The sequence below is a fragment of the Tripterygium wilfordii genome, chromosome 10 (genome assembly GCF_013401445.1).
Source record: "Tripterygium wilfordii isolate XIE 37 chromosome 10, ASM1340144v1, whole genome shotgun sequence".
Classification (NCBI taxonomy): Eukaryota; Viridiplantae; Streptophyta; class Magnoliopsida; order Celastrales; family Celastraceae; genus Tripterygium; species Tripterygium wilfordii.
This window is the reverse complement of record NC_052241.1, coordinates 10,607,732-10,619,662: the sequence shown is the minus strand read 5'-3', so window position 1 is coordinate 10,619,662 and position 11,931 is coordinate 10,607,732. Positions and strand designations below refer to the sequence as shown.

Genomic DNA, 11,931 nt, shown 5'->3' with positions numbered 1-11,931 from the left:
TCTTGTTCTTTGACATAATTAGTAGATCTCATGGACGGAGCCGCAACCCGAACCCCCGAAATGTCACCCTTATTCTGAATCCTGGCTACGTAATTCTCGTGATATAGTACTTGCATATATGAGGTGACCTTTCTCATCTACCAAAACCATCTCCTGCCAGTCACTCGATCATGGAAGAGACGAAGAGGTGCCCATTCCATTACATGACCCGACAACCCAGACAAGTCCTAGAAAGGATGAGAACAAACTAAGACATACCCCAGCCAACTAAGCAACAACACACCACCACAGCAGGAATGCCAAACGAACAAAACTAAAACAGACCCCAGCAAACTAGACATCATCACTTAGCCAAGCAGTAAATAGACTCAACCTAGCAACACCCTGCTTAGCAAGAGCATCCGCTACGGAGTTGGACTCCCTCCAAGTCGTGATTAAAAGTTATAGGAGACAGCAAATTGCACGGGTTTCGAATTTTGTTAAATTCTTGTGATAAAGCTCAGGGAATTGCCTAGTTTTTCGTGAGCTAGTTAAAACGGATAATATTATTGATGTGTATTAGGTCGAATTTCTAATAGTTTTAGTGAAGTGTGATTAGATTGCAATATTTTTGGCCCAATAAAGCACATTAAAGACCCACAATCAAAGGGATTGCCCACTCGGCTGAGTGGTTATGTCCCACGAACCTCACGTAATCATCACATTAATACGAGGACTTCTTGATTATATATGTGTATGTATATATATAGGCTTGCTAGCTAGCTACTTCAATTTGTCATATTATATATTAGTGTATCAAAACTTTTCCTGGTGTCCTTTTCTGATCTTATCTTCAAATACCATATATGTACTTTCAAGGAGATCAATCCAAAGAGGTATCTTTGTGTCCCCGTATTTGTTCATCTATATGATTATATGTATATATATATGGTCCTGGATGTGGCACGTAGCGATTGATAATTGTCTTTAATTTTTTTTTTTTGTGATTTTGTCAACAAATAACAGAAATATAGAAGGAAAGTCATCCCATTCCAGGGTTTTACGGCACAGCAAGATTTATATAATATAATATTTGTAAACAAGATCTTTCTCAAATGACATATGTATACATACATATATATATATATATATATATATATATATTTATGTGTGTGTGTAAACAAATTAAGTACACTTGTTGACAATATTGACAAAGACATTATCTTTCCAATGTGCATGAAAGATGAACACAACTTCTTGAATGATTCTTCATTGGAACCCAACTCTTTGTGGGTAACTCCACAAAAAAGTTGATGATACAAACACTTTTTACTGTCTCTATATGTCACAATTGGTGATCATAGAGACTAAGAAGAAGAAAATTTGCAAGAAAGAAAATGAAGAATTAACTGAAAGAACAAAAAATTCATTTGAATGATTAACATAAGAATCGATTCATCAAAACTCACAAGAAGAGCTGAGTAGTTGTTCCAAGTAATCTGCTCCTAAATCCTCAAACACCACCAAGTTATTTGACCTAATTGCCTTTCTCTTTGTACTTGTCATTTTCCTGACCATGCTTGACTTCCTTCTCATGGAGTACATCTTCTTCAATGCCATAACTGGAGACTCTCCTTCCTCCCAAGAGAACTTGATCTCCTTCATGGACTCCCTCACCACATCCTCCTGAAAATTGAGGATCGCGGACGAGCCACGCAACGCTAATGCAGCTTGATCGTAGACTAAGGCCGCGGCTTCGGCGCTATCAAAAGTGCCAATCCAAACCCTAACCCCATTTCTTGTGGAATCCCTTATCTCCGCCGCGTACTTCCCCCACGGCCTGCTTCTAACCCCTCTATAAGACGTCTTCTTCTCCTTCGCGGGGATGTCGGGTTTTTCTTCTTCTTCTTCTTCTTCGCTAATGGAAGTGACCTCTTCTTCCTTGACATGATTAGGAGTACTAGTAGCACTTGTCGATATGGATTGAACATTGGATGGCTCTAATCTTGCTTCTTCTCTTGGGGGGAGAACATCTAGAAGAAACAAATCTTCTTGTGAATAAGCACCATTAGTGACCATGTTGAAGGGATCATCATGATGATCAAAGAGGGACATGTAATTGTGTTCAAAGAAGTAATTGTCATGCCAATAGAACAATTCTTGTGAACACAACGAGGATTCTTGGGAAGAAAACCCAGAATTGTTTGGGGAAAATAATGATTCCATTTAGAGATCTATCTAATATGACCAATTAAACACAATGTGGGTGTTTGACATTGATTTTGAACAAGTAGTGTATATATAGATAGGACCAAAAATTAAAATAAGAGATGGTGGGAGCTGGGAATATTGAACAAGGAGGATGTCTCGGATTTTCTTAGGTTATTAAAAAAAATTTTAAAAAAGAAAATTGTTTTATATATATTATTTAAATATATATAAGTTATTGGGGAGGATGGTGGGAGATTTATAGGCACGTGTGTCAAATGACACACGGCGGCTGTGTTGGACCCCAATTCCGCAGGACCTTGTCTTGTCGGCATAATTTTTATTTGTATTTTTTTTTCTTCCACTTGGTCACTACTTTAGTAAGCTCAATTGAACACTCCAAATTATTAGATGGATAAAGGAGAAGAAGAAATCCGATGTTGGAGAAAGAACATACGGGCAAGGAAGTGATGAAAATAACATTCCGTAGTACAAGATTTTCCTACATATCAATTTAAAATTTAAAATTATGAAGATAGATATTAGTGTTGGTATAAAAGAGTGGAGGAGGCCAATTTTGGACCTAAAATATAGTTGTCGTGTAAGGTTGCCTGTTATAAATCGGATATTCATGTAGTACCGGTTAAATCTAACTTAAACAATTTGAATATGTATTATTCGCTTAGGGTCTAAGGCCCTAATCAAATACTTACGAGAGTATGCTTAAATCTAACTTAAACAACTCGAATATGTATTGTCCGTTCTGGATCTAAGTCATTCACGGTTTTATACTTAAAAGAATCCTCTTTGTTGAGCGGGATTGAATCTTTACCTTATAAATCTTCTTATAAACATGATAAGAGGGAGGTGAGAAGTAGAAAGAGGGGTGAGCATGTTTGGTCATATCCAATCCACTCGAGGTACTGTTTGCTATACGCTCGAGTGTTTGAAGTCGGGTTTCATCTTATAAACTACACAATTTGGTTTTCATGTTATCCTTTAACACTCCGATACCCTATGAAATGTTAATGGCACCTCTAGCTAGTCGTGAAGGGGCAAATACTTAGTGTTACAATTAAAGATTAAGGGACCCATATCTTTGCTGTGATGGTACTATCAGTATGTGCTCCATCTCTAGCACGTGAGAGAATGAATCTATCAATTTTTCTACTTTGACCAACTTTGTTAGGCCATGGCTTTTTATCATATAGCTTAAGGTTCATGCATGGACACTAATTACACTAAAATAATTGTAATTAACCAATTCGATTCATGCATTTGTCGAACTAAACTACAGCCAAATTTGATCGATTAATTAATTAAAGGCACCATTAGCCTAACCATAATCCATTTTTGTCTGGAAACAATCGTCATCAACATCAATACATGCAGCTGCTTATCTTGTTTTTTTCTCGATCCCTTTATCAACTGTGCCTAATTTTTTAAAGTTTGTTTGGAAAGATGAGATCCATGATGGATACATTAATTAATTCCATTTGTATTTGTTATATGATATCATCGGTTAATTTTCAAACCCTTCTGTTTCTTTCTTTTTTTTTTAAAGGAGGAAGGGAATTCAAACCCTAAACATTAGGGTGATACACATCATCCTTACTTCTCTAACTAATGGTTTGGGTGTGTTCCAAACCCTTGTGTTAATATTATAATTAATCAATGGGACTAGGGGCTATAGAGAGTGAAGTTTTTTGGAAGACCGACCAGATCTTATCAATTCATATATCCAAGTGGACACATTACTTTTAAGCAACTAGGGGGAGGAACAAACTAGCTAGACAGAGAAATGATTGACATTATTAGACACAAATATTTTATTTCTGATTGTGGGTCCTGATTCTGATTGCGATTTTTCAACTTGAAACGATTAATTTCAATTGACTTTTTTTCATTGTTGCCTTTTCAAATATTGAACCATGAACTTTTCAAACTTCGTCGAAGTTTCATGCATGATAAATATTGCAACTATTAACGTAACTAGAATTTGTAAAAAAAATATGAAAAAAGTAATAAAAGAATTTGAGGTAATGTAACTTTTTGTTACTGAAAGAGTTGATTAAGTCCAACTCGATCACCCATCGACGATCTTCTAACTCATCGTTCATGGCAGAGTGAGGGAGCCTTGGCGCTGGAACTGCTGACCTTCTAGTCGTGCACTAGAGGTGGAAGTCATGGCCATCGATTATGTTTCCTCGACAATAACTCGTCCATGTTCATTGACCCAAAGTCCTTGCAAGGCTGCCCCCTATCGTGTTCTGAAACTCCTCGAAGATTGGTGAATAGATCGATGGTTTCCGAGATCCTCCAACCTCGTTCTTGAATTGTGTACCCCTTTCTAGTTGAGAGAATCTGAGATTTTTTGAGAGATGGTGATTAATTTAGGTTACATAAGGTAAGATATTTTTAGAGTTTCTTAGATTTTTACGGGATTGAAAATTGGGGTTTTTTCTCCACATATAATCATGTGACATCAGCACCATGAAGCCAAATTTGTCCTATTTTGACGTTTCCCGTCCGATTAATAAGACACGTTACGATTTTGACTGATCAAAATGTCTGAAATCTGCCCATGTGAACATTTTGAAACAATTTAATTTTCGATACATAAGTTGGGACGTTGTAAATTTGGTGACCAAGTTAGATCTGCTCAACTATTTCAGTCATCAAAAAGCTGCATGCATTAACCAAAAAATTTGCTTCCCAAGTTAATCCTTCGAACTAGATAACTCTATTTTACGTACATTTTTCGAATGCATAATTTTTTTTCATTGGTGTAGATTTATCAATCTTGGTTTACTGGATTTGCTACATCAAATATGACACGATTACATTCAAAATCAAAGCAAGAATAATAAATTTTTGAGCAATTAAACACATGATCAAGAATGCCCTAATTTTAACACGTGCCAAAAAGGGTGAATTTCTTGATATATGTGTTTTGTTAGGTTGAGAAAGGTCAGTGTATTTGGCATAAGATGATATTCTCTAGTATACAACTTCTCAGCTCTTTCATGGATCCAAACAAGCTAGCTATGTATATGGTAATAATAATTCTATTATTATTATTATTTTAATTAATTGATTATTCATTTCCCTCGTGGTGTTTATAAACCTGAACAAGTGCATGCATGTACTTGATTAAGTTAACGTTAATCAAATTAAAGCTTCCAGAAAGGGAGACTCAGAAACAAATTCTCTCAATTGACTTTGTTCTTGGTATTCGGCATCAAACCATGGAAGAATTTTAATGGAAGTTTCACGAAGGTTTGGACACTATTACCCTCCACTAGAATGATGACACGTGACACCAAGATGTAGAATTGATACATGGCCAAGGTAACGAGGTGACATCCACCGAGGTACAAACCAAGGCACAACTGAAGTGCCGTGCCAAGCCAAGCAACGGTACCCGAGGAGTCACCAAACAGTGCACATGAAACATTGTGACCAAGTGGACAACGTCTCGGCCAAACTGAGATGCACCTCGAGATGATCGAGTAGAATCACATCAGAAACCACTAGTGACCGAACATTAAGGGGAACCGGGAGTATTAAAGGAGACTGACTCCAATTAAGAAGGGAATCTAAATGAAATTCACCCTCTTCAAAATCCGCTTAAGAATCAAGAAGGAAGACTTCTATCAAAATTAGAACTCTGCACTCATATAAAAGGGGCCTCCAACACCAAGTACAGGATCTCGGACCCTGGACTCTTGATTGCTAGACTTGAGAGACTCTCCAACTCATTAATAGCTGGTGTTGTAAGGGGGCCTTTAAAAGTGTTGAAGCTGATGGTTTTGCAAGGGGGCATGGGCTCTTGAAAGTGGTTCTTCTGGTTAGGATTGGGGAGCGCCTTGTTCATATAAAGAGTACACATGACAATATTCATGGCTATATGGGCTGTGATTGAATGTGGGCTTCAATAATAGCCCATATTATTCCTCTTCCTCCACATATATTTGACTGGCAACCATGTAATAGACTTATACAAAGGTGGTGTAATTATTACAAAACTACATAAAGAAATTCATACAAACGACTTTGCTCAACTACCCCTAGATTTCCGAATCATTCCAAATATGTAGTGATGTACAAAGACCAGATTATCCTGAGATCTAGGGGTGACAGGATTTTGTCTGGTTTGGATGATTGAATTTGTCAAGCTTGGATTAAATTAAGTTTGGACATAAATTATACATACGAAATCAGGGTTTAAATACAAAAAATTTGTCCGGTTTAAAACTATATTCGGGTCTAAATACATAAATCTTATTCGTTTATTTGTTCAAACCCTAACTCGGATTATATTATTATCCAATTTATTTATCCGAATTTAAATCAATCCTGGTTTGATCAATTAAACACTTCCAAAATTCAATTCGGATTAGAGTTCGGACATGTATATATATATATTTTGAAAACAAGTGCTGTTAGACGAAACCGATTTTTTTTCCATCCTACCACAGCCGCCAACGTTGTCCGTCAGCATACACCTTACATTTCACAAATCCTTTGAACACACAAAGATAAATTCAAATACAGGCAATCAAATAATTCAAGAAAAAAAGGAGTGGCATAATCAAAATTTTGTTCTCGTACTTTCTTTTTGTCATTCAAGGCAAGAATTAATTCAAACCGTCAAAGAAGACTCCTTTTATTTTGACCCAATACGTATATAATTTTATTATATTCATATATATATATATATATATGTTGCCTCCAGATTTTGAAATCAAAGATAGACGTTTTATTTGCTCTGCTTTTTGAAACAGAGACACAAATTAAGCAATGGAGTCGTCACAGGGGAAAGGTAAGGATAATGGAGTCCGGTACCGGGGGGTTCGAAGGAGGCCATGGGGGAAGTTTGCGGCGGAGATTCGTGATCCGACGAGGCAGGGGGCAAGGCTGTGGCTCGGAACATTTGAAACGGCGGAGGATGCGGCGAGGGCTTATGACCGGGCAGCTTTCGCTTTCCGGGGAAATTTAGCAATCCTCAATTTCCCCAACGAATACCAACACCAAAGTACAAGCTCTTCCTCTGCTTCTACTACTGCTCCGTTCAATGTTGTTGGTGGGAGTTCCAGTGGAGGAGGAGGAACAGCACAAGGGGAGCTCATTGAGTTTGAATGCATGGATAGCAAGTTATTAGAGGAACTTCTTGGATCACATGAATAAATCTCAACTTATCTGAATTTCTCTTAAAAATATTGTTCTCCGACAGTTCTTATCTCAGCTGTTGAGTTACATGCACAAAATTTCTTGTTCATACCTACGAATTCACTTAAATTCTATGCATCCAATTTGGGATAATCGGGATTCTATGCATCCAAAATTTCAGTTCATTTCATTTGTATGTCTGCTAAGCAAATAATATGGGTTTGCGCTTTCATTTAAAGTGTACATATAAACAGTATAATTAGAGTTTAATTATGTGACATGACAACTGAATTTAGTTAACTCACTATTAGTACTAATACAAAGTCAAACCCGACGACGCAGGGCACTGCTAGATTTGACAACTTAAAGACTGTCTTTCTTTTAGAGACTCAAAGAAACTTCCTGTTCACTCGCAGATAATGTAGATCACTTCCACAAATGTTCTCCGCTCACGAAAAAAAAAAATTGAATTCGGACCTAAAATTTACTGTAGTAAATGGAGACAGTACGACGATCCAAATACTCCAAAATTCATGTGGAAAAAGAGAGAGGATATAAGTAATACCAGTACATATATCTTGGAGTTTTCCTTAGTGTCTGTGTCAACTTAATTCAGTACTGTTTCTTGGTATGGATATCCTCATCATAACCAAGAAGCTCTTCCAGCAACTTGTCATCAAAGTATTCGAACTCGAAAACCTCCTTTTTGTGCACACTCCCACTCTTCGAGTTCTCAAACCTGATTGATGAAGATGAAGACGAAGTTGATGATGATGATGATGATGATGAAGGGTACTCATCAGGGAAGTTGAGAATGGCCAAGGCACCTCTCATTGTATATGCTGCTTTATCATAAGCTCGCGCAGCCTCTTCTGCTGTCTTGAAAGTCCCTAGCCACAACCGAGGACCTCCACGCCTCGTGGAGTCGCGAATCTCCGCTGCAAACTTCCCCCACGGCCTCCTTCTCACTCCTCTGTATCGAACTTCTCCTCGTTCTCTCTCTTCTCTGACTTTTCCCCTGTTATCAAACTCCATATTTGCAAGTACTTCTGTAAATATTTCTCACTCTTGTCAAGACAAGAAATACTTATATAAAGTTACTTAACTATAATAATGCAGAATATCGATCAAAGGGGCCCTTAAGTTGATAGAGAAAGATTTTGGACTAAAACAGACCCAACGAATTCATCAAGTTGATGATGCTGATGGATCGAGAGGGCCACACAAATAAAAGCAAAGTTTTTTCTGGTGGGAGGCTGTAGATTACATTACATACCCTTAAAAGCAAGAAAAACATACAATAAGATAAGAGAGATTTTACCCTTTTTTTTGGCCATCTTAATGGTCCCTTAAGCTCAAGTTGGTGGGGTGAGATCATCTGTGAGGTCTGCGTAATTCGTCACCATTTCGACGTCAATTCCTGAATAAGTTATTCAACAGAAAGGGAAGGTATGAGCAAACAAAATATAATTCACAGGAGAGATCAAAATGACATATACTCTTTACATATCTTAATGTTGTTTTTATAGTTGTTTTTGTTTCTGAGTTGGAAGTGAATATTATTGATGTCATATGGCCATCGTATGCACAATCCATCATCAGAGACTGGTTCATTGGATGATGTTGTAAGAGATGATGGAGAGAGCCACAAATAATATGGGAAGGGACAAGGATATAATTTATATTTTTACATAGGTATGAGGACATGTACTTGGGGGGTCTGTCGTGACTTATAAGCCATGTATGGTTGCCCTGCGAATAAGAAGAAATCACTCTCTGCAATAGTGAGTAGGGTCACTAAAGAAGCTCTATCTGGGGCCAGGCCGACGGGTCGGTATCAAGATGAAGTTGAACCACTCGGGTGATAACCTGGTTGGTGAATATCTCTTGGGTTGAATAGTATAGACTCTAGGTCTTGAGTTCGATTCTCTCCATGAGCGATATACTTGTGGCCATGCGCAAGGCCTTCGCCCAACTTAACCTATCGTCAGGTGAGAAACTTATCATGAAGTTGAACCATTAGGGTGATAACATAGTTGATGAATCTCTTTGGAGCCAAACCGTATGGACTCGAGAGGTCTTCAATTCGATTTCCACTAAAAACAATATACTTATGGGCCACATACTGAGTTTTGACACAACTTAACGATAAATCTGTATAACGTCATTTTCGGTTGTCACAAAAAAAGTATCGTGATGTTATTAATAAAAAGTAATGTTTTGATGCAAAGTCAAAGATGGCTACGCATAGTACAAGCCAATTTGGCAATTTATGTGGCTAATATAAAATGGGAGAATAAGCAGGCCTGAAAGGTATATATAATTCCCATACAAAACAACGACAGTCTAAAAAAAGAAAAATTATTTCCTATTACTTTTGTCTATCTTGAAAGTAAAATAAGCCCAACGGAGATGATGGAAGCAAATTTTGTAAAAAAGATCTAAAATGTATGTGGAGGCCGGATGTATGAGGCTCCAATGCTTCACTGCTTCTTGTTTTTACTCTCCTCAAACCCAAGAAGCTCCTCCAACACCTTGTCGTCCAAGTATTCAAACTCAAACACCTCTTTCTCCCCATGAACCATAGCGGATGAAGATGAAGAAGATGGCATTGATGTTGACGATGATGATGAGCCAACGGAAGAGGAGGAAGAGGAAGAGGAGGGAGCGAGGGCAGAATCAGCATTTGCAGATGGAGGATATTCTTCAGGGAAGTTGAGAACGGCCATGCTACCTCTCATTACATAAGCTGCTCTATCATAAGCTCGGGCGGCCTCTTCAGCTGTCTCGAATGTCCCCAACCACAAGCGAGGAGATCCAGGCCTTGTAGAGTCGCGAATCTCCGCTGCATATTTCCCCCATGGTCGCCTTCTCACTCCCCTGTATCGAACTTCTCCTCTCTGTGGGTCACCTGAGTCCATAAAGTCCAGTCGGTTATGAGTAGTTACCCCATTTCAGCATTTATATACCAGTCACATAATGCAAGTCATAGGGCCCAAGATAGTTTTCAACTTGCCGATTAACCCTTTGATGGAGATAGATTTTAGACCGGAACATACATGAACAGATGGCTTATAGGACCATGTCTTTTTTTAGCACAGAGAAAGACTGATAGTGATATCAGCTACATACTATGTATGAAAACTAGGTATTTGACCTCTAACTTCTAACCTTTGAAAACAAAAGAGAATCTATAATTCTGAGTATCTTAAGATACAGCCTAGTTTCAGGCTGGTTGTGAGTTCATCTTGCTTATGCGTGCCCAACTCGTCATCATTTTGATATCAGTAATAGAGTATGCTAAAGGCATGTAAGCAAAGTATACGTGTGTGTGTGTGTGTTTTTTCCCTATGGGCAAGTGGGGGGATAGGGAAGGGGAAGTAAGGAGGTTGAACGAGGACGTGATGGGGATAAACTCTTACATGCTCATCCTATGTTAATTATTGGGGAGACTTTTCTTTTTTTCTTTTTTTTTTTTTTGAGTTGCTAACGACATATATGGCTTTCGTATCAACAGTCATACGGATCTCAGTGTTTTTGTCACAGCTTTCTCAACTGATAAGATGGACGCACATGACCTTGTATAGCATTTTCGCTTTCGTGTATGCATATGCTGATGCATCATAGCATTTTAAAGAATTGCTTGGGTGATTTGATGAGGTCAACAATGATGCTGAAAGACATGAATAACGATAGCAGGGGCCCAAAGATTAGACAAACACAAATGTATACATAATTGATTCTCTCTGGGGGACCTGAGTGCATGCACTAGGGCAGTCATGACCAATGATCGTATATGCTTTACAGACATTCACTCCCTCTAATAGACAGGCACCAATGCCATTCCTTAAAGGGCAACCCTATCTCTCCGTACCACAATTATTGTCATAGTATTGGCCAATGGCAGTGAAGCTGAAAGGAAGCTTGTGCAGGATGAGGATGCACAACCACTTGGTGATAATCTCTCCGAAATTAAGGCATAAAGAATCTCGCTCGAGGTCGGGAGTTCAATTATAAGTTGGCGCAACTATTTCCAAATGGTTTGCGTTAAGCCTCGACCCAATTCACCTGTAGGACGGGTTTGCACGTGCCTAGCCTAACCCCGAGTTTTGATTTAATGGGTTGTCCAAAGAGCACGTCTGCTGAGCTGTTATCGGTTAAAAAAGAGAGAGAAATCAGGATACACCTAAAATTAGCACAATGGTTCTGCCTTCTACAAAAGCCTCATTGGAAAAGATATGGGAATGGCCAAAACTGGTTCTGCTTTCTACAAAGCTCATTGCTTCACATAATTCAGTGAAGAAATAGAGAAATCACAAAACTTATCCAGCAAACATAAGAAGTATGTGAAATTCAGTAAGAAAGTAGAATGGAACTACATAATGTTCTCTATGCTTACAGAGTTACAGTTGCAACGGTACGGGAAATTGTAGCAACGAGATATTACCAACCTGTTTCCCCACCAAAACTGAAGGTCACTCTGATGGAAAAATCACATATTTTACGCTACCTACAAGAACAAAGACACATTAAACAATTTGGCATGATTGTCAAAACAAGACAAGAAAAAAC

The 11,931-nt window shown here is 38.2% G+C and overlaps 4 protein-coding genes across 4 annotated transcripts; 1 reads left to right on the top strand and 3 right to left on the bottom strand.

The window, feature by feature from the left end:
* Positions 1-1,198: 1,198 nt before the first annotated feature.
* Positions 1,199-2,289, bottom strand: LOC120007824 (ethylene-response factor C3-like). Its single transcript, XM_038858284.1, has one exon. The coding sequence runs from the start codon at positions 2,203-2,205 to the stop codon at positions 1,438-1,440; it is 768 nt and encodes a 255-aa protein (XP_038714212.1). The 5' UTR covers positions 2,206-2,289; the 3' UTR covers positions 1,199-1,437.
* Positions 2,290-6,942: 4,653 nt separating this feature from the next.
* LOC120007487 (ethylene-responsive transcription factor ERF098-like) lies at positions 6,943-7,394 on the top strand. The gene has a single exon (XM_038857739.1). The coding sequence runs from the start codon at positions 6,991-6,993 to the stop codon at positions 7,375-7,377; it is 387 nt and encodes a 128-aa protein (XP_038713667.1). The 5' UTR covers positions 6,943-6,990; the 3' UTR covers positions 7,378-7,394.
* A 30-nt stretch (positions 7,395-7,424) lies between these two features.
* LOC120007486 (ethylene-responsive transcription factor ERF098-like) lies at positions 7,425-8,411 on the bottom strand. Its single transcript, XM_038857738.1, has one exon. The coding sequence runs from the start codon at positions 8,392-8,394 to the stop codon at positions 7,972-7,974; it is 423 nt and encodes a 140-aa protein (XP_038713666.1). The 5' UTR covers positions 8,395-8,411; the 3' UTR covers positions 7,425-7,971.
* A 1,180-nt stretch (positions 8,412-9,591) lies between these two features.
* Positions 9,592-10,280, bottom strand: LOC120007485 (ethylene-responsive transcription factor ERF098-like). The gene has a single exon (XM_038857737.1). The coding sequence runs from the start codon at positions 10,278-10,280 to the stop codon at positions 9,843-9,845; it is 438 nt and encodes a 145-aa protein (XP_038713665.1). The 3' UTR covers positions 9,592-9,842.
* Positions 10,281-11,931: the final 1,651 nt, after the last annotated feature.